The following is a 26,403-nucleotide window of genomic DNA, read 5'->3' as shown; positions in this document are numbered from 1 at the left end:
TGTCAAAGCAAGGGCTGATTTCAAGGTTTTACTGCTAACCTACAAAGCATTACATGGGCTTGCTCCTACCTATCTCTCTGATTTGGTCCTGCCGTACATACCTACACGTACGCTACGGTCACAAGACGCAGGCCTCCTAATTGTCCCTAGAATTTCTAAGCAAACAGCTGGAGGCAGGGCTTTCTCCTATAGAGCTCCATTTTTATGGAACGGTCTGCCTACCCATGTCAGAGACGCAAACTCGGTCTCAACCTTCAAGTCTTTACTGAAGACTCATCTCTTCAGTGGGTCATATGATTGAGTGTAGTCTGGCCCAGGAGTGGGAAGGTGAACGGAAAGGCTCTGGAGCAACGAACCGCCCTTGCTGTCTCTGCCTGGCCGGTTCCCCTCTTTCCACTGGGATTCTCTGCCTCTAACCCTATTACAGGGGCTGGGTCACTGGCTTACTGGGGCTCTCTCATGCCGTCCCTGGAGGGGGTGCGTCACCTGAGTGGTTTGATTCACTGTTGTGGTCATCCTGTCTGGGTTGGCGCCCCCCTTGGGTTGTGCCGTGGCGGAGATCTTTGTGGGCTATACTCAGCCTTGTCTCAGGATGGTAAGTTGGTGGTTGAAGATATCCCTCTAGTGGTGTGGGGGCTGTGCTTTGGCAAAGTGGGTGGGGTTATATCCTTCCTGTTTGGCCCTGTCCGGGGTGACCTCGGATGGGGCCACAGTGTCTCCTGACCCCTCCTGTCTCAGCCTCCAGTATTTATGCTGCAGTAGTTTATGTGTTGGGGGCTGGGGTCAGTTTGTTATATCTGGAGTACTTCTCCTGTCCTATTCGGTGTCCTGTGTGAATCTAAGTGTGCGTTCTCTAATTCTCTCCTTCTCTCTTTCTTTCTCTCTCTCGGAGGACCTGAGCCCTAGGACCTGAGCTCCAGGACTACCTGACATGATGACTCCTTGCTGTCCCCAGTCCACCTGGCCATGCTGCTGTTCCAGTTTCAACTGACCTGAGCCCTAGGACCATGCCCCAGGACTACCTGACATGATGACTCCTTGCTGTCCCCAGTCCACCTGGCCATGCTGCTGCTCCAGTTTCAACTTCCACCTGACTGTGCTGCTGCTCCAGTTTCAACTGTTCTGCCTTATTATTATTCGACCATGCTGGTCATTTATGAACATTTGAACATCTTGGCCATGTTCTGTTATAATCTCCACCCGGCACAGCCAGAAGAGGACTGGCCACCCCACATAGCCTGGTTCCTCTCTAGGTTTCTTCCTAGGTTTTGGCCTTTCTAGGGAGTTTTTCCTAGCCACCGTGCTTCTACACCTGCATTGCTTGCTGTTTGGGGTTTTGGGCTGGGTTTCTGTACAGCACTTTGAGATATCAGCTGATGTACGAAGGGCTATATAAATAAATTTGATTTGATTTGAACTATCGCAGAGAGATACTGATTGGAGATTTAGATTTCTGCAGGGTGAAAAAGAACAATAAATTAAACTGTTTAACCACATATGTGTTTGTATTTGAAAACATCAGGAAGTTTCGCGTATTTGAGAGCAAAAACGTGTTTTTCACTAATTCCCTCATCACTTGAATTATTTTGAGTTCCCTGTGACGACACTCGGCAGAGCACTCGCATGAGTTATCGGTCAGTAGCAGCAGAACAAAATGGCGCAAAATAACTTTGCATTTATTGCTTTGTTGGTTGTAACGTCAACAGTTATATTGGCTAGTGCTGATGAACAAACGAAAACTGTGGAATTCAACGTAAAACCCGGCGGAATGGTGCACACGTTCTCTGAGAAAATGGTAAGCAATATAGCTAGCCACAACATCCAGCCAACAAACAGTATTGTACTACTAGACAGCTAGTGAAGTCGTGTATGTTGCATTGTAAGGTTGTAAGTGGCACAAATATGCATACGAATTGCCGAGTAACGTTATAGTTCCCTGCAAACTATCTTGCTGTTTGTTCACATATGGTAGCTAATTCAAATAACAACCAAGAACATGATGGCACCGCTCACAAATTGAAACTCTATGTAGATTAAAAAAATAAAAATCTTAAGTCTCTGGTCGTCGCATGATGATGAGGAAACGACCTCTGATATGTTGACACGTCAGTACCGGAGTACCACAAGGAGGCTATTCATTGGTCTAGAATATATCTACATTTTCCGACAGAGACGCAATCCATGTTGTCTTTATGTTAAATCACAAATATTGAAAATAAAGTGCCCCGTTGTATTACAAATTGCAGATGTTTGAAATAATAATGAGCTATAAATTGTTTGACTCCCAAACACCCGATTTGACTTCCAAACACTTAGGCCTACAAATAAATAATGTGTTTTGTCTTTTAATGATCATTCCAGTTTCAATTTAATCATCAAGAAAAATGTGCAGACTACTAATTCCTCCTACTTTCACAGAGAGAATATGAATGTTCATTCACGTATGCATCACAAGGGGGAACCAACGAGGTAGGTTGTATCCTGATCTAAGTTTCAACCTAATAAATAGGACACTTCATTCTAGTCTAGAGTAGAAACATATGCTACCTGCAGTAAACGGATTCATAGGTTTTAGTGTGCAGTTTAAAAGTACATTCCAAAGTAGATCAACAGAAAGTACATTTTAACCTGTGCCATGCTACTCACATACCTAAAGAATACATAATCAAAATAATAATATAACATGTTTTCATGTTATGTTGTTTTAACAGCAATGGCTGATGAGTGTGGGCCTGAGCGACGAAGACAGTCTGTTCTCCTGCTCTTTGTGGAGGTAAACTGTAATCCCTGGTGTGAGGTCACACTGAACAATCGAAGTTAGACTGCAGAGATTTCCATGTACACTGAATTACTTATTCATTCAACTGTCACTTGGTGGTCATTCACCTGAGATATCTCAGGTCAATCAGTTCCAGTTTTTCATCTTGGCTTTGCCTAGTGAATAACTAACAGCAGAGTCAACAATTGTGCTTTATCTTGGCCATGTCACAGTTGTAAATGAGAACTTGTTCTCAACTGGCCTACCTGGTTAAATAAAGGTGAAATAAAAAAAATCTAATAAAAACGTCAGTGGTGATTTAATCCCTATCTTCATTTGTGTTGATTTCTCTCTTCCTCTTTGTTAATAGACCCCAAGGGAAGTCCTACCTGTTTTTCACACAGTTCAAGGCTGAGCTGAAAGGAGCAAAGATTGAGTATGCCAATGCATATGTAAGTATCCTTCATATACAGATGGGTCGTGTAATTTGCTCTCCTATCAGCATTTCTACATCATAATGCATTGGAGCACAATCTTTGCTAACATGTTTTTGTGGTGTAAAGTAGATAAGGTATATGTCCAATGTCAGCATATTGTCGTAGCAGCATTGATCCGTCTTCTCCGCTGGTCTCCTGGTTGAAGTGCGCTTCTGTCTGTCTCAGTGATAATGATGTAGAACTGCATATCCCAATGGAAACATGTCTTCTACATTGACTGTATGTACCTACCTACACATTTTTACACTTCGGTCTGTTTTTATCCTGATTTACTGGCAAGCTACAGTTGAAGTCAGAAGGTGACATACACTTAGGTTGGAGTCATTAAAACTAGTTTTTCAACCACTCCACAAATTTCTTGTTAACAAACTATAGTTTTGGCAAGTCGGTTAGGACATCTACTTTGTGCATGACACAAGTCATTTTTCCAACAATTGTTTACAGACAGATTATTTCACTTATAATTCACTGTATCACAATTCCAGTGGGTCAGAGGTTTACATACACTAATGTAACAGTATAACTTTAGACCGTCCCCTCGCCCATACCCGGGCCCCTCTGCACACATCAACAACATCTTTACAAACAATAGTATGCAAGTATAAACACCATGGGACCACGCAGCCGTCACACGGCTCTTGAAGGAGACACGTTCTCTCTCCTATATCCACAGTTAAACAAGTCCTATATCGACATAACCTGAAAGGCCGCTCAGCAAGGAAGAAGCCACTGCTCCAAAACCGCCATAAAAAAGCCTGACTACGGTTTGCAACTGCACATGTGACAGAGATTGTACTTTTTGGAGAAATGTCCTCTGGTATGATGAAACAAAAATAGAACTGTTTGGCCATAATGACCATCGTTATGTTTGGAGGAAAAAGGAGGTAAGGCTTGCAAGCCGAAGACCACCTTCCTAACGAACGATGAAGCACAGGGGATGGCGGCAGCATCATGTTGTGGGGGTGCTTTGCTGCAGGAGGGACTGGTTCACTTCACAAAATAGATGGCATCATGAGGAGGAAAATTATGTGGATATATTGAAGCAACATCTCAAGACATCAGTCAGGAAGTTAAAGCTTGGTCGCAAATGGGTCTTCCAAACGAACAATGGCCCCAAGCATACTTCCAAAGTTGTGGCAAAATGGCTTAAGGACAACAAAGTCAAGGTATTGGAGTGGCCATCACGAAGCCCTGACCTCAATCCCATAGAAAATGTTTGGGCAGAACTGAAAAAGCGTGTGTGAGCAAGGAGGCCTACAAGCCTGACTCAGTTACACCAGCTCTGTCAGGAGAAATGGGCCCAAATTCACCCAACTTATTGTGGGAAGCTTGTGGAAGGCTACCCAAAACGTTTGACCCAAGTTAAACAATTTAAAGGCAATGCTACCAAATACTAATTGAGTGTATGTAAATTTCTGACCCACTGGGACTGTGATTAAATAAATAAAAGCTGAAATAAATAATTCTCTCTGCTATTATTCTGACATTTCACATTCTTAAAATAAAGTGGTGATCATACCTGACCTAAAGACAGGGAATTTTTACTAGGATTAAATGTCAGGAATTGTGAAAAACTGAGTTTAAATGTATTTGGTGTGTGTAAACTTCCGTCTTCAACTGTAAATCAAAGCTAATATAGGGCTCTATATGGGTAGAGATGATAAAATAGATTGTCGTGGCAACACACTGTACCATTCAAAAGTTTGGACCCAGCTACTCATTCAAAGGTTTTTCTTAATTTTAACTATTTTCTACATTGTAGAATAATAGTGAAGATATTAAAACACATCTGGAATCATGTAGAAACAAAAAAGTGTTAAACAAATCAAAATATATTTTATATTCTTTGAAGCAGCCACCCCTTGCCTTGATGACAGCTTTGCACACTCTTGGCATTCTGTCAACCAGCTTCACCTGGAATGCTTTTCCAATTGTCTTGAAGGAGTTCCCACATAGGCTGAGCACTTGTTGGCTGCTTTCCCTTCACTCTGCGGTCCAACTCATGATTGTGGAGGCCAGGTCATCTGATGCAGCACTCCATCACTCTCCTTCGTGTTCAAATAGCCCTTACATAGCCTGGAGGTGTGTTGGGTCATTGTCCTGTTTAAAAACAAATGATAGTCCCACTAAGAGCAAACCAGATGGGATGGCGTATCGCTGCAGAATGCTGTGGTAGCCATGCTGGTTAAGTGTGCCTTGAATTCTAAATACAGTGGGGCAAAAAAGTATTTAGTCAGCCACCAATTGTGCAAGTTCTCCCACTTAAAAAGATGAGAGAGGCCTGTGATTTTCATCATAGGTACACTTCAACTATGACAGACAAAATTTGGAGAAAAAAATCCAGAAAATCACATTGTAGGATTTTTAATGAATTTATTTGCAAATTATGGTGGAAAATAAGTATTCGGTCACCTACAAACAAGCAAGATTTCTGGCTCTCACAGACCTGTAACTTCTTCTTTAAGAGGCTCCTCTGTCCTCCACTCGTTACCTGTATTAATGGCACCTGTTTGAACTTGTTATCAGTATAAAAGACACCTGTCCACAAACAGTCACACTCCAAACTCCACTATGGCCAAGACCAAAGAGCTGTCAAAGGACACCAGAAACAAAATTGTAGACCTGCACCAGGCTGGGATGACTGAATCTGCAATAGGTAAGCAGCTTGGTTTGAAGAAATCAACTGTGGGAGCAATTATTAGGAAGTGGAAGACATACAAGACCACTGATAATCTCCCTCGATCTGGGGCTCCACGCAAGATCTCACCCCGTGGGTTCAAAATGATCACAAGAACGGTGAGCAAAAATCCCAGAACCACACGGGGGGACCTAGTGAATGACCTGCAGAGAGCTGGGACCAAAGTAACAAAGCCTACCATCAGTAACACTGCTTCAGGCAGTACATGTCCAGGCCCATCTGAAGTTTTCTAGAGAGAATTTGGATGACCCAGAAGAAGATTGGGAGAATGTCATATGGTCAGATGAAACCAAAATAGAACTTTTTGGTAAAAACTCAACTCGTTGTGTTTGGAGGACAAAAATGCTGAGTTGCATCCAAAGAACACCATACCTACTGTGAAGCATGGGGGTGGAAACATCATGCTTTGGGGCTGTTTTTCTGCAAAGGGACCAGGGCGACTGATCCGTGTAAAGGAAAGAATGAATGGGGCTATGTATCGTGAGATTTTGAGTGAAAACCTCCTTCCATCAGCAAGGGCATTGAAGATGAAACGTGGCTGGGTTTTTCAGCATGACAATGATCCCAAACACACCGCCCGGGCAACGAAGGAGTGGCTTCATAAGAAGCATTTGAAGGTCCTGGAGTGGCCTAGCCAGTCTCCAGATCTCAACCCCATAGAAAATCTTTGGAGGGAGTTGAAAGTCCATGTTGCCCAGCAACAGCCCCAAAACATCACTGCTCTAGAGGAGATCTGCATGGAGGAATGGGCCAAAATACCAGCAACAGTGTGTGAAAACCTTGTGAAGACTTACAGAAAATGTTTGACTTCTGTCATTGCCAACAAAGGGTATATAACAAAGTATTGAGAAACTTTTGTTATTGACCAAATATTTATTTTCCACCATAATTTGCAAATAAATTCATTAAAAATCCTACAATGTGATTTTCTGGATTTTTTTTCTCCAAATTTTGTCTGTCATAGTTGAAGTGTACCTACGATGAAAATTACAGGCCTCTCTCATCTTTTTAAGTGGGAGAACGTGCACAATTGGTGGCAGACTAAATACTTTTTTGCCACACTGTTTATCACAGACAGTGTCACCAGCAAAGCACCCCCACACCATCAGACCTCCTCCATGCTTCACGGTGGGAACCACACATGCGGTGATCATCTGTTCACCTACTCTGCGTCTCACAAAGATACAGCGGTTGGAACCAAAAGTCTCAAATTTGGACTCATCAGACCAAAAGAGAGATTTCCACCAGTCTAATGTCCATTGCTCATGTTTCTTGGCCCAAGCAAGTCTTCTTCTTATTGGTGTCCTTTAGTAGTGGTTTCTTTGCAGCAATCTGACCATTAAGACCTGATTCATGCAGTCTCCTCTGAACAGTTGATGCAGAGATGTTTCTGTTATATGAACTCTGAAGCATTTATTTGAGCTGCAATTTCTGAGGCTGGTAACTCTGATGAACTTATGCTCTGCAGCAGAGGTAACCCTGGGTCTTACTTTCCTGTGGCGGTCCTCATGAGAGCCAGTTTCATCATAGCGCTTGATGGTTTTTGCAACTGCATTTGAAGAAACTTTCAAACTTATTTAAATTTTCCGAATTGACTGACCTTCATGTCTTAAAGTAATGATGGACTGTCTTTTGTCTTTGCTTATTTGAGCTGTTCTTGCCATAATATTAACTTGGTATTTTACCAAATAGGGCTATTCTGTATACCACCCCTACCTTGTCACAACACAACTATTTAGCTCAAACGTAGTAAGAAGGAAAGAAATTCCACAAATTAACTTAACAAGGCACACGTGTTAATTGAAATGCATTCCAGTTGACTACCTCATGAAGCTGGTTGAGAGAATGCCAAGAGTGCACAAAAGCTGTCAAGGCAAAGGGTGGCTACTTTGAAGACTCTCAAATATAAAATATATTTTTATTTGTTTAACACTGTTTTGGTTACTACCTGATTCCATATGTGTTATTTCATAGTTTTGATGTCTTCACTATTATTGTAGAATGTAGAAAATAGTCCAAATAAAGAAAAACCTTGAATGAGTAGGTGTGTCCAAACTTTTGACTGCTACTGTAGGTATTTGAGAGAACATTATATTGCAGTCAGAGAGTACATTGTTACCCATGTTGCATTCAGATCTAACCATGTATTCTTCTCCCAAGTGAATGCTGCTGTGTTCAGAGTACAAACAACTCTCAGACTAGTGTCACATCACATGTAAGTTGCACACAGTTCTAAAAGGCAGTGGTTCCTAAACCGGTCTGTGCTGTGTCTGTCCCACCATAAGTTTTTTTATATCTCCCTCTGATCTACTATGTAAACTAGACTGTTGTTAGTCATGATGCAGTTTATTGCCACATCTTCACACAAATCAATGGCAACCCACCAGTGTTTACCAAAACACCATACAGGGAAACACTGTTCTGAGGAGTCTGTCAGGCGAGGAGGCTTTGTACATCGCCGCACATACACTGCTCTCCCACAGGCCTCTTGACCATCCTCCCTCGCAAGGACAAAGCCTCAGACAGATGCTGTCGTCAGAACAGAACCGTTCAACCTCTCCTCCTGACGGCACTGTCCCCTGTGAAAAGACAGAGAAAAAAACAACACTCACTAAACATTGGGATAAAAATAACCAGCACTCCTGAGAAGCAGAACATCTCCTCGACCTTGTCACTCCACTATAACTCTCCTTGCCTCTGTCGTGATGAGTTTCTCTCTTTTCCATTCACACTTTCATCCCCTTGTTTGTTATCCCTTTTCTTGTCAATCCCCTGCTCCCATCTCTCCCCGTCATCGTCTCCACAGTCCCAGACTGTTGCGGGGGGACAGAGGGATGTGACTTTGAAGGAAGATGAATTCACTGTGGGGGATTCTACAGGTGAGATGACTAGTCTGCTTACTACTGAGCTCCATTCCCATATGTCTGTCACAACAGATCAAAACTATTCTTGTTTTTTACCTATTTGTCTGGAATGAAGTGTTTGCGACAAAAGTAGATAGCATTGATGATGAATCTATGGTATGCCACTGTCTACTACTGAATGTTGTTTTTTCATTGAATGTTGTACTTGTGTTATGACGTTGTAGTAACTCCATTCCTCTCCCATCACCCTTCCAGTGACCCACAAAGATGGGAAGTTCCGCGCTGAGCTCTCCAAACTGACTATTATTGGCCGGACACGACGCGATGAGCTTTGATTGGCTGGAAATCCGAATGACTGTTGTAATATCATCAAATGGTGACATCCAGGCGTGCTCTCAAGGCAGGCCATTGTGCTCTAATGTCGACAACAGTGGCAATTGAAGGACGATATTCAAGCACGAAGGACGATACAGTAATGAGTGACAGCCTTAGACCTTGGTGGTCTACAAATATGCTGTTGAATAAATCTATTGTTTTTTATTTGGAGTATTATGGCTTTACATGGAAAATTCATTATGTTCCATACTGTATGAGAATGCATATTGGGATGTCTGATCTTAACGGGTGTAGAGAGATATAGGTTCAGAGGATTTATTGGTCTTATGCTAAGCCAGGGAAATGTGAGTAATCATTTGTCTTCATCGTGTGCACGTTAAGATATATACGTTTTTCCAATCTGCTTATTCTCTAAGCAAGTGAATGGTTAGTACAGATAATGTAGAGCATGGAGCCCCAGTTTCTATGTTCTTTTGATCTAGATAGAGCACCTGATTCAACCAACCAATCATCATTCAATGCAGTTGATTTAGTTTTTCTCCCTCCTCTCTCACTCCTACCAACAGTCTTAATGAAGCTAGGTGGAGCTTTAGAACAGATGCTTATTTGGCCTACCAGGATTAGAGACATATTGCCTTGATGTAGAGGATAGTTAGCTTTCCAGCACATACCAGGTTCATCCCTGTCTGTCTAGAGGAGGCCCTCACTCAGCGTTGATAGTGGAGTCCCTTGGCTCCCAAAAGGAAATACCACCGGGCACTTGTTTTTTTTATATTTTATTTTCTACTCCTTGGATTTCTAAATCACAATGTGCAACTGATGCTCCAATAAAAGTCATATTGTCTGGGAATGTGAAATGTGTGTTCTCATTTGTTTTGACGCAGCTAAGATTTCACACTGCTGTCCATGTTCAGGTTTGATGGTTTTCAGCTTGGATTACTTTCAGAGTTCTGTGTGCTGATCTCATGCTCTTTTTTTTATATTATTAGGACACACATTTTCAGTCCAGCAGATTCCAACATTATTACGATCCATATGAAAATGTAGCTATAACACAAAGATGAAATTCGATGTGCATAAGGTTTTTGGACCGTTTGCAAACAATGTAAAAAAAATAATGATAAAATCGTTGAGTTAATAAAGCCGAATACAAACATGGTCTCTTTTTTTGCTTTCTTGAGTAAGGCAGCTCCAAAATGCAGGTGTTTCAGCCAAGCTCAGTGCTTTCTGTGGTGGTGGGGCATTCAGCGGAAAACAAACTCCCATATTCAGGATCCTGTCTTTCAAAGATAATTTGTCAAAATCCAAATAACTTCACAGATCTTCATTGTAAAGGGTTTAAACACTGTTTCCCATGCTTGTTCAATGAACCATAAGCAATTAATGGACATGCACCTGTGGAACGGTCGTTAAGACTCTAACAGCTTACAGACGGTAGGCAATTAAGGTCACAGTTATGAAAACTTAGGACACTAAAAAGGTATTTCTACTGACTGAAAAACACCAAAGAAAGATGCCCAGGGTGTGTGAACCTGCCTCAGGCATGCTACAAGGAGGCATGAGGTCTGCAGATGTGGCTAGGGCAATAAATTGCAATGTCCTTACTGTGAGACGCCTAAGACAGCGCACAGGGAGACAGGACAGACAGCTGATCATCCTCGCAGTGGAAGACGACGTGTTACAACACCTGCACAGGATCGGTACATCCAAACATCACACCTGCTGGATAAGTCCAGGATGGCAACCACAACTGCCCGAGTTACACCAGGAATTACACCACAATCCCTCCATCAGTGCTCAGACTGTCCGCAATAGGCTGAGAGAGGCTGGACTGAGGGCTTGTAGGCCTGTTGTAAGGCAGGTCCTCACCAGACATCACTGGCAACAACGTCGCCTATGGGCACAAACCCACTGTCGCTGGACCAGACAGGACTGGCAAAAAGTGCTCTTCACTGACTAGTCGCAGTTTTGTCTCACCATAGGTGTTGGTTTGATTCGCGTTTATCGTTGAAGGAATGAGCGTTACACCGAGGCCTGTACCCTGGAGCGGGATCAATTTGGAGGTGGAGGGTCCGACATGGTCTGGGGCGGTGCGTCACAGCATTATCGGACTGAGCTTGTTGTCATTGCAGGCAATCTCAACGCTGTGCATTACAGGGAAGACATCCTCCTCCCTCATGTGGTATCCTTGCAGGCTCATCCTGACAAGACCCTCCAGCATGACAATGCCACCAGCCATACTGCTCATTCTGTGCGTGATTTCCTGCAAGTCAGGAATGTCAGTATTCTGCCATGGCCAGCGAAGAGCCCTAATCTCAATCCCATTGAGCACGTCTGGGACCTGTTGGATCAGAGGGTGAGGGCTAGAGCCATTGCCCCAGGAAATGTCCGGGAACTTGCAGGTGCCTTGATGGAAGAGTGGGGTAAGAACTGGCAAATCTGGTGCAGTCCATGAGGAGGAGATGTACTGCAGTACTTAATGCAGATCGTAGCCATACCAGATACTGACTGTTACTTTTGATTTTGACACCCCCCCCCATTTGTTCAGGGACACATTATTCCATTTCTGTTAGTCACATGTCTGTGGAACTTGTTCAGTTTATGTCTCAGTTGTTGAATCTTGTTATGTTCATACAAATATTTACACGTTAAGTTTGCTAAAAATTAACACAGTTGACAGTGAGAGGACGTTTCTTTTTTTGCTGAGTTTACGTAGCGTAGGGGTTGTTAATGTTCTCTAGTTGCGCCGTGATTGGCTCAGTGTTCTGTCACTCATGGGGACACTACGTCACCACCAAGTCTAAGGGTAGAGCTCAAAAATTCAAGCCCCTTGTGTGCTGCCATAGAGTTACATTACAAGAGCCCATCCAAGAAGGCTCAAGGTCATTGGCCACAGATAAAATTACATCAAATCATGTTATATCTACAGTACCTTTGATTGGACTGATCATGTCAACATACTTTCAAAATCTTAGCTCGCAGTCATCATCCTGAATCAAGTTGACAATCTACTGGCAAATCTTTTTTTAATCCTTGTCATATGAAGGGAAATAATGAGAATTTATAGATAAAACATATCGGTGCTCATCAACCATCAACCATTGGACATCAACATTACACAACAAGTCGGAAGTTGCAAATTCAACAATGAGTGGTTTGGAAGGAATCAGTAGCTAACTGCAAGCATTGCAAAGCAATCACTAGCCTGCTATTCAGTGGAGTGACTGTGTGGTCCCAAGTCTGGGTTTCAGGGTCTCTTATCCAAGCTTAAAATTATAAACATTCAACATTGGCCATGCTGTCAATGAAGCATGATTTGTGCTGCGCTCAAAACAACTTAACTTGGACTGGGAAATCTGACTTCAATGAGTTCAAGACAACTGGGAACTCGGGGAAAGGCCCTTTCCTGTTTCAGCATGACACTACCCCCATGCACAAAGCGAGGTCAATACAGAAATGGTTTGTCAATATCGGTGTGGAAGAACTTAACTGGCCTGCACAGAGCCCTGACCACAACCCCATCAAACACCTTTGGGATGAATTGGAACGCCGACTGCGAGCCAGGCCTAATCGCCCAACATCAGTGCCCGACCTCACTAATGCTCTTGTGGCTGAATGGAAGCAAGCCCCCGCAGCAATGTTCCAACATCTAGTGGAAAGCCTTCCCATAAGAATGGAGGCTGTTGTAGCAGCAAAGGGGGGACCAACTTCATATTAATGCCCATGATTTTGGAATGACACGTTTGACGAATAGGTGTCCACATACTTTTGTTCATGTTGTGTATCTGTGACCAACAGATGCATATCTGTATTCCCAGTAATGTGAAATCCATAGATGAGGGCCTAATGAATTCATTTCAATCGACTGAATTCCTTATATGAACTGTAACTCAGTAAAATCTTTGAAATTGTTGCATGTTGCATTTATATTTTTGTTCAGTTTATGAACAGGTTGTTACTATTGGCCATCTGTTACTACTATAACTGTTGACTTTAACTTCCCATCAGAAAACATAGCCAACTTTGTCTAAAAAATTGTATTGGAAGGTATTCCTAAAATCCCTAAATTTCCAGTACAAATGTATCTGCTGAAGTACATGTCAAGTCCACAAGATGGTATCAAATTAACTAAAAATACAAATGATCTACAACATGCAATAGCACATTACAACCACTGTGATACAGGCAGATTGATTCTGAACTATGGGCACCATGATACGACCCGATGAGTGCGTCATCATTTCTCTCTTTTGAATGCTCTCGGCCAGTTTGGACTGCGTTCCCCCATCTCTCTCTCTCTCTTCCTCTGTATTTCCTGATTGACATTTACAGGGAACAGATGGAGCTTGTGGATGAGGAGGGTTAGGTTAGGAATCACCACCAAGGGCCCTTTGAAGGGTAGGACTAATGGCCAGCTGCCCCACTGTCTCTGTCCCCCTCTCCCCTATCTCCCTCAGACACACTTCCAAGCACTGGGTGACCAAGTCAGCCAAGAGACATGGTACGCCAAAGAGATGCTCTCACTTCCTATTTGGTTGTGTCATCATTCTGCTAAGTGGGCATCTGCATCGGGCCCTAGTAGTTACAAGTGCGCCGAGCCAGGTGTTGCTGTCTCTTATCCTGTCTCTTATCCCTGGTCAGAGCCAAGCCAGAAAGGTGGAAAGGGTGTCAGGAGAAATGCAGCAGAACTCTGCTGACATATACCTACCCTGAGACACCTCTCATCACCTTGGAAACGTGGGCTCTGCTCAAGTTGGCGAGCCTTAAATCACCCTCTGCTCCCTCAGCTCTGTGGTAGTTGCTCCATTAATCCAACCACCTCCCTCTCACACCGTGGTCGAGAGCAGTTTTCTCTTCACAGGATACGGGGGAGCCTTCTTGGGGTCCTTGCCTTTACTTGCCCCCCGATCAAAGTGCCCATCGTGCGGGTAAGGAGGCGGCTTGCGGCCCTTGGGCCCTGGAACTCTCCCTGGGCCGTGTGGGACTGTCTGGCCCTGCGTTAGCCCCAGCGATCTAGCAGATGTTGTCCTCACTCCCTCCACCATGGTCTGGGTCTTACGGGCTCTGGGTGGGCTGACAGGGAGAGGTGACCTCATGGGTGACCCTGTTTGGGTTTCTAAGGTGACAGAAGGACCGAGAGCAGAGGGGTGAGGAAGGGAACTTATTTCATGAGGGGGAAGTCCAAGGATGTGAAAGAGAGCAGAGTTAGAGGCATGGTTGAGGGGGTAATGTAAACTCTTGCTCTTGACTGAGGGATCATGGGTGTTGGGGTGAGGTGGGTTGGTACTGATGGGGGACAGACCAGAGGTGGGAGGGCGAACAGGGCTACTCCTGTGAGGCCTGGGAGCAAGTTGGTGGGGAAGGCGGACCGGGCTGGAGGCAGGGTTGTGACGCTGGGGTGAGTTAGTCCTGATGAGGGAGGACAGAGCTGCGTCCCCCTGCCTGGCCTCCTCACCCCCTGGGCCTCTGGGCCTCTGATGGCTACTGCCCATCGTGACTCCACTGGAGGTGGAGCTACTGTCGCTGGGCAGGCTGGGGCTGGCTTCTCCTTCACTCAGGTCAATGGACGAGGTCAGCAGCTCAATCTGCTGCACCACCTGTGAAAGAGATTAAGATACACGTCAGAGATGGGGCTGGAGAGATGCGAGAAAATGAGATGGAGAAAATGTTTGATCTGCCTCAGCCTTTGCTGTGTGTGGTCGTACCCTTGCTAGGCAAATTGTTTTTCTCACTTAACTACTCAAGTTCTCTGGTGTCTTCCTTCAGGTCCCTGACCACCTGGTCCAGTAAGAGATTTTCCTTGCACCACACTATAAGAGCAGCATCGCTGGATGTTACTCCATACATTTATTTAACGTTCTACTGTCATTTACAATACCACTGTGGAATACCCTTGCTCTCGGACTGCACTTATGCGGAACTTTCCCCCTGGCATGGCAGGAGTGCCATATACAGTACTGCAATGCAACAAGATAACGTGAGAGGGGCCGATTTACATGTCACTTTTATGGGATGAGAATATGAGCCAGGGCTCAGGCGTTTCCATAAATGGATTAAAAGCATGGTTCCAGCTGCTCCTCTGTCAGCATCTGGTGGTGGAAGGACTGGAGAGGAGAGGGCACCGCTGCTGAGCATCACTTTAAAACATTGCATACATTAGGTAAATGGAGCATAGCAGGGTCGTTCCACGAAAAGAGCGCCTGTTTGCGTACCTTTGATATTTTAAGCAGAAATTGTGCACCAATAGAAATGGTGCCCTTTAATATAGACCACATGGTCAATTTAATACATCAGATTTTTTTTAAATGAATTAAGTCTTGCTAAAGTGCCCAAATCCAGTATTTTAACATGTCCCTCTGTTCACCCCTTGAAAGAAGATTTTAACCCACTGAACCCTAAAACATTTTCACCATCATTGTAAAGCCATAGTTATTTTGTTGATTTGACAAGGTCATTTCTGAAGATGATTATTTATTTCATGTGATTAGTGATTTAATAAAATAAAATACAAAAAACTCCCTGTTACGTGAACTGAACTTTTGCTTTAATATTTATTTCAAAATAAACATTGGACATTTAATAGTCAAATCATAGTGTAAAAGCAGTGAGCTGGTTCTACTCTTTTTGGCCATTGTTTAGTGTTTTGATGATGGGAAACTGAGCGGGTCAAGCATAACACATTAACCCTGTTACCAATAGATAGACAGGCTAGAAATGTTTCAACAATTTCATTTTGTAAAGTTTGCATTCAATTACCCCTCCCTGTTGCACACAGCAAGCTTCCATAGGGATTTATGACTAATTTAAGAGGAAATCGTCAACCCTGTAACTTTATTTGGAACTGAATTTTTGTATTTAATTAACTTCTTGAGATGGGAAACTTGTTTTTCATTAAGTTTAACATGTGCTCTTTATAACAGAATGTTAAAATGAGATGGGGGAAAAATGGACGAAGTTACACTACCCAGAAGGTTTTCTCATTTGATGGAACCATAGAGAATGATAGAGGCCTCTACTAGCCAAAAGCCTGTATTAGCATGGGCAGCACGATTGAGGACTTTCACCATTTTGAAGTAGTCAAGTGGGTGGGACGTCCAATGGGTTAAGGAAGGATCATATGATTCCATCCGAGTCATCAGGAGGGGTCAGCCAATGAATATACTCGTGAGAAGAAATTCCATAACTGCAGGTGGCAGTAAATCGGCAATATTGGCTTTATACCTGTTCAAACAACACACTACAAGTGGCAGAATGTATTCCTTTCAGTTTGTTTGCCAACAAAAGAGAATGGTGTTGGAATGTATAAAGGCCGTTTTACGGGCTCCTGACCAACTCTGCTATTTTGTATGTTTTTTTGCGCTGATCGTAACTTTTTTATACATTATGTTCCCGCCATCATTTCCTATGACCGAAAATAACTTCTGTACATCAGAACAGCGATCACTAACCTCGATTTGGATGAAGATTTCTACTTCAATGAGTTGGCGGCAGAGGGCATACTGCTCACCCCGGACAAGGCCGTAATCCCGACACTCGGAAGAGAAAGAGGTGACAATATAGAGGCTGATTTGCGGGGTACCCTGATGAAAGAACGGACAAGTAAATAATCCACCTCTACCCTCTGTTCTATTGGCGAATGTATAATCACTGGAGAAGGTACTGGACAAGCTCCGTTCGACACTATCCTATCAACGGAACCTGAAGAACTGTAATATCCTATGTTTCTCGGAAACTTGGCTGAACAAGGACATGGATAATATTCTCTGGTTTTCTATGTATCGACAGGACAGAACGGTAGTGTAAGGTAAACTCAAGGGTGGTGGTGTGTCTCTTTGTTAGTTAGTAGTTGGTGCTCAATCTCTAATATTAGGTTTCAAGGTTCTGCTTGCCTGAGTTCGAAAACCTCATGATAAGCTGTATGCTCGCTTAGAGGCACACAACACTGTACCATGCGTAAGAGCACAAGCTGTTCCCGGATGACTGTGTGATCACGCTCTACGTAGCCGATGTAAGAATTTTAAACAGGTTAACATTCACAAGGCCGCAGGGCCAAATGGATTACCAGGACGCATACTCAGATCATGCACCGACCAGCTGGCAAGTGTCTTCACTGATATTTTCAGCATCTCCCTAACCCAGTCTGTAATGAATACATGTTTCAAGCAGACCACCATAGTCCCTGTGCTAAAGAATGCCAAGGGAACCTGTCTAAATGACTATAACTCCTTAGCACTCACATCTGTAATCATTAAATTCTTTGAAAGGCTGGTCAAGGCTCACATCAACACCGTCATCCCAGACACCCTGGACCCACTCCAATTCGCATACCGCCTCAACAGATCCACAGATGATGCAATCTGTATGGCACTCCACACTGCCATTTCCCACTTGAACAAAAGGAAGACCTACGTGAGAATGCTGTTCATTGACTACAGCTCAGCATTCAACACCATAGTGCCCTACAAGCTCATCACTAAGAGTAAGACCCTGGGACTGAACACCTCCCTCTGTAACTGGATCCTGGACTTCCTGATGGGATTCCCCCAGGCGGTGAGGGTAGGCAACAACCCATCTGCCACACTGACACTCAATGCGGGGGCCACTCAGGGGTGCGTGCTTAGTCCCCTCCTGTACTCCCTGTTCACCCACGACCACATGGCTACGCATGACTCCAACCCCATTATTAAGTTTGCTGACAACACAACGGTGGTAGGCCTGATCACCGATGACGATGAGACAGCCTATAGGGAGGAGGTCAGAGACCTGGCAGTGTCGTGCCAGGACAACATCCTTTCCCTCAACGTCAGAAAGTCAAAGGAGCTGATTGTGGACTACAGGAAACGGATGGCCAAGTACGCCCCCATCCACATCACTATGGATCTGTCATGGTCCAAATACACCAACACGGTTGTGAAGAGGGCACAACAAAGCCTCTTCCCCCTTAGTAGGCTGTAAAGATTTGGCATGGGCCCTCAGATCCTCAAATAGTTATACAGCTGCACCATTGAGAGCATCTTGACTAGCTACATCACCGCTTGGTATGGCAACTGATTCGTCATCCGACCGCAAGGCTTTACAGAGGATAGTGTGGGCAGCCCAGTACATCATTGTCGAGCTCCCTGTCATCTAGGACCTCTATACCAGGCGATGTCAGAGGAAAGCCATAAAAATTGTCACAGACTCCAGTCACCCAAGTCATAGACTGTTCTCTCTGCTATCACACGGCAACGGTACCGATGCACCAAGTCTGAAACCAACAGGACCCTGAACAGCCTCTACCCTCAAGCTATAAGACTGCTAAATAGTTAGTTAAATAGTGAACCAAATAGCTACCTGGACTATCTACATTGACCCTTTTTGCACTAACTTTTTTGACTCATCACATCCGTGCTCCTACCGTTTACTATCTAGCACTTTATTCCTAGTTATACAGTGGGTATAGAAAGTCACCACACCTTTTCAAAATGTTCACCTTTTGTTGCCTTACAGCCTGAAATGAAAATACATAAAATTATACTTTTTCCAGCTTTATTTACACACAGTAACCCACAATATCAATTGGAAAAAAAGAATCCCCAAAACAGTAAAATGCCCTTTTTGGATAAGTCAACCCCCCCTTAGAATTTAAATTGAAAACTTGCTGAGGTATAACCAACCACAAATCAAGCTAATTGGCTTCCATCTGTGATCAGTTGTAGTGACTTTGATTAGTTCAGAATAAAAGCAGTTGTTCATAGAGGACTCCACTGCTTAGTAGTGCAATTCATAGCAAATAATCCATTATGGGCAGTACTTTCAAAAGATCTTTGAGATCAAGTTGTGGAAAGCACAAGTCAGGGGATGGATATGAAAAGCTTTCAAAGGCTTTGTCTATCCCTCGGAGCACAGGTAAGTCCATTATTACGAAGTGGAAGGCGTATGGCACCACCCAGACCCTGCAAAGATCAGGCCGTCCCTCCAAACTGGATGATCTGGCAAGGAGGAGACTGATAAGATGCTACCAAGAAGCCAATGGTGACTTTGAAGGAGCTTCAGGCCTTTATGGCAAATATTGGTCAATGTGTGCATGTGACCACAATACCACAAGCGCTCCACAAATCTGGCCTCTATGGGAGGGGGGCAAGACAAAAAACACTCCTCAAAAAAAGGGAGATGAGACCAAATTAAACTTTTTGGCCTGAATGCAAAACGATATATCTGGCGAAAACCCAATACATCGTTCCACCCAAGGAACACCAAGTCTATAGTAAAGCATGGTGGTGGCAGTGGTAACGATGTGCTCTGAGAGTCGGGAAGCAAGTTCGGGGAGTATGTGTTTTAATAAATAAACACAACATAATACCAAATAAGAAACATGGGCAACGCACAGACATGACACAGAAACAATGGCGCCTGGGGAAGGAACCAAAGGAGTGACATGTAAAGGGCAGGTAATCAAGGAGGTGATGGAGTGCAGGTGAGTGTCATGCGCGTAACGATGTTGACAGGTGTGCTCCATAACGAGCAGCCTGGTGACCTAGAAGACGGAGAGGGAGCACACGTGACAGCAACATCCTGTTGAGGGGGTGTTTCTCTTCAGCAGGGAGCATTTGTCGGGATGGAAGGGAAAATGGACAGTGCAAAATACCGACCGATTTTTGAGAACATGCAGCCCTCTGCCAGGAAGTTAAAAATGGGAAGGTGGTTCACGTTTCAACATGACAATGACCCAAAGCACACCGCCAAAGTAATTGTACAGTGGCTAAAGGACAAGAAGGTGAATGTCCTTGAGTGGCCTAGTCAGAGCCCCGACCTAAATCCCATTGAGAATCTGTGGAATGACTTAAAGAGAGCGGTCACTATGTAATTTGACTGAGCTTGAACAATTCTGCAAGGAAGAATGGGCAACTATTGCACAGTCTAGGTGTGCAAAGTTAGTAGAGACATATTCAAAAAGACTTATGGCTGTAATTCAAGCAGAAGGTGGTTCCACCAAGTATTAACTCAGGGGGGTGTTCACTTATCCAAATATGGTATTTTACTGTTTTAATTGTGGGTTAATTTTTCTCACTTGGATATTGTGGGTTACTGTGTATAAATAAAAAGTCTGATTTTATGTGTTTTCATTTCAGGCTGTAAGGCAACAAAAGGTGAACATAGAATTACCTCGTACACCTGCACATCGACTTGGTACTGATGCTCCTTGTATATTATCGTTACTCATTATGTATCTATTACTACTTTTATTATTACATGTTTTACTGTTCAATTATTTCTCTATTTTATTTCTCTCTGCATTGTTGGGAAGGGCCCGTAAGCATTTCACTGTTAGTCCAAACCTGTTGTTTCGAAGCAAGTGACAAATAGCATTTGTCCAGCTGTTCCGTGGACAGAATATGCAAAATGATTGCCTCCCCCCCATCTATCTTCAGAGCTCGTGCTGTTAGGTGACCTAAACTGGGACATGCTTAATACCCCGGCCATCCAACAATCTAAGCTTGATGCTCTCAATCTCACACAAATGATCAATGAATCTACCAGGTGCAACACCAAATCTGTAAACATCATCCTAACCAACCTGCCCTCCAAATACACCTCTGCTGAAAGCACCTTTAAAGAATAACCAGGATCTCAGCAATCACTGCCTCATTGCCTGCGTCCGTAATGGGTCCGCAGTCAAACAACCACCCCTCATCACTGTCAAACGCTCCCTAAAACACTTAAACGAGCAGACCTTTCTAATCGACCTGGTCTGGGAATCCTAGAAGGATATTGACATTCCGTCAGTACAGGATGCCTGGTTATTCTTTAAAAGTGCTTTCCTCACCATCTTAAATAAGCATGCCCCTTTCAGAAAATGTAGAACCAGGCTATATCTATAGCCCTTGGTTCACTCCAGACCTCACTGCCCTCGACCAGCACAAAAACATCCTGTGATGTACTGCATTAGCATCGAGTAGCCCCTGCGACATGCAACTTTTCAGGGAAGTTAGGAACCAATATACACAGGCAGTTAGGAAAGCAAAGGCTAGCTTTTTCAAACAGAAATTTGTATCCTGTAGCACTAACTCCAAAAAGTTCTGGGACACTGTAAAGTCCATGGAGAACAAGAGCACCTCCTCCCAACTGCCCACTGCACTGAGGCTTGGAAACACTGTCACCACCGATAAATCCGCGATAATTGAGAATTTCAAGAAGCATTTCTCTACGGCTGGCCAAGCTTTCCACCTGGCTACCCTTACCCCGGTCAACAGCCCTGCACCCCTCACTGCAACTTGCCCAAGCCTCCCCATTTCTCCTTCACCCACATCCAGATAGCTGATGTTCTGAAAGAGCTGCAAAATCTGGACCCCTACAAATCAGCAGGGCTAGACAATCTGGACCCTCTCTTCCTAAAACTATCCGCCGAAATTGTTGCAACCCCTATTACTAGCTTGTTCAACCTCTCTTTCGTATTGTCTGAGATCCCCAAAGATTGGAAAGCTGCCGCGGTCATCCCCCTCTTCAAAGGGGAGACACTCTAGACCCAAATTGCTACAGACCTACATCTATCCTACCCTGCCTTTCTAAGGTCTTCAAAAGCCAAGTTAAAAAACAGATCACTGACCATTTCTTAATCCCAACGTACCTTCTCTGGTATGCAATCTGGTTTCAGAGCTGGTCATGAGTGCACCTCAACCATGCTCAAGGTCCTAAATGATATCATAACTGCAATTGATGAGAGACATTACTGTGCAGCCGTATTCATCGACCTGGCCAAGGCTTTCGACTCAGTCAATCACCACATTCTTATTGGCAGACTCGACAGCCTTGGTTTCTCAAATGATTGCCTCGCCTATTTCACCAACTACTTCTCTGATAGAGTTCAGTGTGTCAAATCGGAGGGCCTGTTGTCCGGACCTCTGGCAGTCTCTATGGGGATGCCACATGGTTCAATTCTCGGGCTGACTCTATTCTCTGTATACTTCAATGATGATGGTGATTCACTGATCCACCTCTACGCAGATGACACCATTCTTTGTACTTCTGGCCCTTCTTTGGACACTGTGTTAACTAACCTCCAGACGAGCTTCATTGCAAGTAATGCAAGTAAAACTAAATGCAAGTAAAACTAAATGCATGCTCTTCAATCGAACACTGCCCGCACCTGCCCGCCCGTCCAGCATCACTACTCTGGACGGTTCTGACTTAGAATATGTAGACAACTACAAATACCCAGGCGTCTAGTTAGACTGTAAACTCTCCAATCCAAAAAAGCATCTCCAATCCAAAATGAAATCTAGAATCGGTTTCCTATTCCGCAACAAAGCATCCTTCACTCATGCTGCCAAACATACCCTCGTAAAACTGACCATCCTACCGATCCTCGACTTCGGCAATGACATTTATAAAATAGGCTCCAACACCCTACTCAACAAATTGGATGTAGTCTATCACAGTGCCATCCGTTTTGTCACCAAAGCCCCATATACTACCCACCACTACGACCTGTATGCTCTCGCTGGCTGGCCCTCGCTTCATACTTGTCGCCAAACCCACTGGCTCCAGGTCATCTACAAGTCTCTGCTAGGTAAAGCCCCGCCTTATCTCAGCTCACTGGTCACCATAGCAGCACCCACTCATAGCACGCGCTCCAGCAGGTATGTCTCTCTGGTCACCCCCAAAGCCAATTCCCCCTTTGGCCGCCTTTCCTTCCAGTTCTCTGCTGCCAATGACTGGAACAAACTGCAAAAATCACTGAAGCTGGAGACTCCTATCTCCCTCACTAGCTTTAAGCACCAGCTATCAAAGCAGCTCACAGATCACTGCACCTGTACATAGCCCATCTGTAAACAGCCCATCCAACTACCTCATCCACATACTGTCACGTTCTGACCTTAGTTCCTTTGTTTTGTCTTTTGTTTTAGTATGGTCAGGGCGTGAGTTGGGTGGGTTGTCTATGTTAGTTTTTCTATGATTTTCTATTTCTGTGTTTGGCCTGGTATGGTTCTCAATCAGAGGCAGCTGTCAATCGTTGTCCCTGATTGAGAACCATATTTAGGTAGCCTGTTTTCGAATGTGTTTTGTGGGTGGTTGTTTTCAGTCTTTGTGTGTCTACACCAAACAGAACTGTTCCAGTTGTTTCTTTGTTATTCAGTGTTCTTTGTTATTCTCCTGACCCCTCCTGTCTCAGCCTCCAGTATTTATGCTGCAGTAGTTTATGTGTCGGGGGGCTAGGGTCAGTTTGTTATATCTGGAATACTTCTCCCGTCCTATTCGGTGTCCTGTGTGAATTTAAGTGTGCTCTCTCTAATTCTCTCTTTCTCTCTTTCTTTCTCTCTCTCGGAGGACCCGAGCCCTAGGACCATGCCTCAGGACTACCTGACATGATGACTCCTTGCTGTCCCCAGTCCACCTGGCCGTGCTGCTGCTCCAGTTTCAACTGTTCTGCCTTATTATTATTTGACCATGCTGGTCATTTATGAACATTTGAACATCTTGGCCATGTTCTGTTGTAATTTCCACCCGGCACAGCCAGAAGAGGACTGGCCACCCCACATAGTCTGGTTCCTCTCTAGGTTTATTACTAGGTTTTGGCCTTTCTAGGGAGTTTTTCCTAGCCACCGTGCTTCTACACCTGCATTGCTTGCTGTTTGGGGTTTTAGGCTGGGTTTCTGTACAGCACTTTGGGATATCAGCTGATGTACGAAGGGCTATATAAATAAATTTGATTTGATTTGGTCAGTTTACTTTATTAAAAAGATGAACACGTACCACGCTGCGCATTGGTCCTCAACTTATTCCACCGACAACGGCCGATACACATACTGTATTTATTTATCTTGCTCCCTTGCACCACAGTATCTCTGTTTTTACATTAATCTTCTGCACATCTACCATTCCAGTGTTTAATTGGTATATTGTAATTACTTCGCCATTGTGGCCTATTTATTGCCTTACCTCCCTTATCCTACCTCATTTGCACGCACTGTATATAGACTTTTTCTACTGTATTATTGACTGTATGTTTGTTTATCCATGTGTAACTCTGTGTTGTTTGTGTTGAACTGCTGTGCTTTATCTTGGCCAGGTCACAGTTGTAAATGAGCACTTGTTCTCAACTAGCCTACCTGGTTAAATAAAGGTGAAATAAAAAAAATAAAAAAATTGATTTGAAGAAGAAAATGTTCTAGTTTAAAATGGAGATTTCCTCAATGGCTCGGCCCGTGCGCTCACAGACGTCATAATGGAAACGATATAGGGATGCTTTCTCTATCATTCTCTATGGGTGGAACGACCCAGCAAACACCACTTCCTCCCTTTAAAAATGCAGTGAAATCTTCACTTCTATGCTGTTTCATATATAAGACTGTCACACTGTGGTGGAGAGACGCTTTGCAAGCAGTATAACAGTGTATATCAATTCAGACGCCTTTTTAATGCATGTTAAAGTATCAAACGTATGAACTGGTATTATGCTCTTTCTGGGAAGTGCAAAAGTAGCACACTGTACAACTGCTCTTCACAGTCTCTTCAGGACCTGAAATAGCGTGATAATATGTTTATACAAATATCAAAAGAACATCAAAGAAAGCACCTGAAATATTTTGAAGGCTATATGACAATACCAGGATATAGCTCACTATCCCCACCCAAAACAACTTTTTTTCCAAGTATTTGACACTTATTGAGACAGTTTGGAAATTAGAAGAGTGGGATGCAGGGATTGAACCCCAGTCTCCGTTGTTCATGTGACTTGTGCCGGGAGTGTTACCACTACACCACAGCTCTGCACGAGAAACAGCTTTAAATCCCCCCATCAAAGATAGACCCTATCTGTAACTTATAGGCAAACAGAAACATCTTTACCTCCTTCATCTCCTGATGGATGTCCTTCAGGCCTCCTAGAACCTCCTCCAGGTTCTCCACCACTCTCCGGATCTGATCCCGGACCACCTTCCGGTGGCTCCTCTTCGACCCAGTCAGCCCTGGCCCTCTCCTGGAGCCATGGTGGCCGCTGGCGGGCCTGGTCTGGACATCCTCTGGGGTGGGACAGGGCTTACTGGGGCTCTGCTGGGGTCGGAGAGTGGGACCTCCCATATTTCTCTGAGGAACCTCTGTAGAGAATATGACCTCATGCAGAGAGCTGGGTCCATTGTAACCCTCCACAGGTTTAGTCAAGTATTTCTGGTCTCTTCTGGTCTCTGGTCCGCCTACTGGTCTAGTCAAGTCTCTCTGGATGTTTCTGACTTTTTTTGGGGTGGAACTCAAGGTAGAACCGAAACTCTGGTGTCTGGGTAAGCCCTGTGTGGCTGTGGTTGAATCCACCCAGCTGGATTTATGAAGGTTTCTCTGACAGGTCTGTCTGGGGTAACCCCAAAGCTGGTCCTCCAAACAAACAGGCACTTTACAGCAGTCTTGACATTTGAACTGTGTTGGTGGAGCGGGGGCCGTAACGTAGTTCCTGACTGAGGGGTGTGGTAACGTCTGGCGGTGGTTCCAAACAAAGGAGCGTTCTGTGTAGTGGTTCCTGACAGATGCGCTGTGTCTCAGGCCTGGCTCTGGAGACGGAACCTGGCTCCACCTGGAAGGACTGCCAACTTGGCTTCTTAAATCTAGCTCCTCCAATCCCAGTCCATTCAAATGGGGACCCATCCTTTCTTTCCCATGTATATTGTTGATAACCTCTTGTGATTTAAAGCCTACCTCTTTGGCTCTGTTGGGATAGGTAAGGTTGGCATCAGTCCGCCTGCGCTGCACATTGAGTCCCATGTCACTGTGATGGGCCCTGAATCTATTGTGGAGCCAGAGGTTGAGATGAGGGTTGCTGTGCTGAAAGCCTCTGTGCTCCCCAGGCGCTCTGGTGTCTGAGAACATGACGGAAGCAGTCCAGCAGCCACAGAGGAAGACTCCTTAAAGAATTAGCTTTGTCCCTCCAGCTTCCCACCCTTGACATTCACATGGAATGTTTTTCTCATTGACTTCTCCCTCTCCCGCTCTTTTCCTCTCTCTCGAAAACTTTCTTCCGCTTATTTCTCCTCAGACCCCCCACCCGCTCCCCTTTCCTGTCCAAGCCTGTTTCTGATTGTATCCCTTTGTTTTTTCTCTCTTTCTCTTCCCGGTCCTCCCCCCTCACTCTCCGTCTTAGCACGCTCTGATCCTTACTGCTTCCCCTGGTTGCCCTCTCTGCTGCTCATGGCCTCTCTGTCTTCCTCTCCCTGCGTCTCTGGCTCAGTGGCTGTGGCACTCTTCCTGTCTTCCCCTCTCTCTCTCTCTCTCTCTCTCTCTCTC

General features: G+C 44.4%; 2 protein-coding genes across 2 annotated transcripts; one reads left to right on the top strand and one right to left on the bottom strand.

Moving 5' to 3' along the window:
- Window positions 1–1,591: 1,591 nt before the first annotated feature.
- LOC112252182 (myeloid-derived growth factor) lies at window positions 1,592–10,003 on the top strand. Its single transcript, XM_024423196.2, has 6 exons — window positions 1,592–1,795; window positions 2,419–2,469; window positions 2,712–2,773; window positions 3,129–3,210; window positions 8,760–8,832; window positions 9,073–10,003. Exons 1-6 carry the CDS (start codon window positions 1,655–1,657, stop codon window positions 9,150–9,152), a joined length of 489 nt encoding a protein of 162 aa, XP_024278964.1. The 5' UTR covers window positions 1,592–1,654; the 3' UTR covers window positions 9,153–10,003.
- LOC112252181 lies at window positions 7,955–26,118 on the bottom strand. Its single transcript, XM_024423195.2, has 3 exons — window positions 24,982–26,118; window positions 13,862–14,750; window positions 7,955–8,532 (listed from the first exon to the last, which is right to left on the bottom strand). Exons 1-2 carry the CDS (start codon window positions 25,987–25,989, stop codon window positions 13,980–13,982), a joined length of 1,779 nt encoding a protein of 592 aa, XP_024278963.1. The 5' UTR covers window positions 25,990–26,118; the 3' UTR covers window positions 7,955–8,532; window positions 13,862–13,979.
- Between the last annotated feature and the right edge of the window lie 285 nt (window positions 26,119–26,403).

This window comes from Oncorhynchus tshawytscha, linkage group LG06 (genome assembly GCF_018296145.1).
Source record: "Oncorhynchus tshawytscha isolate Ot180627B linkage group LG06, Otsh_v2.0, whole genome shotgun sequence".
NCBI lineage: Eukaryota > Metazoa > Chordata > Actinopteri > Salmoniformes > Salmonidae > Oncorhynchus > Oncorhynchus tshawytscha.
The sequence above is the reverse complement of the archived record's forward strand: the minus strand, read 5'-3'. Positions and strand labels throughout refer to the sequence as shown.

Bases quoted from the DNA above. Each gene is read 5' to 3' on its own strand.
- LOC112252182 (XM_024423196.2), top strand. From the start codon at position 1,655: ATGGCGCAAAATAACTTTGCATTTATTGCTTTGTTGGTTGTAACGTCA. The intron at 1,796-2,418 runs GTAAGCAATATA...CTACTTTCACAG, and splicing joins ACACGTTCTCTGAGAAAATG to AGAGAATATGAATGTTCATT. The intron at 3,211-8,759 runs GTAAGTATCCTT...TCGTCTCCACAG, and splicing joins TTGAGTATGCCAATGCATAT to TCCCAGACTGTTGCGGGGGG.
- LOC112252181 (XM_024423195.2), bottom strand. From the start codon at position 25,989: ATGTTCTCAGACACCAGAGCGCCTGGGGAGCACAGAGGCTTTCAGCAC. The intron at 14,751-24,981 runs GTAAAGATGTTT...TCTCTTTCACAG, and splicing joins TCCATCAGGAGATGAAGGAG to GTGGTGCAGCAGATTGAGCT.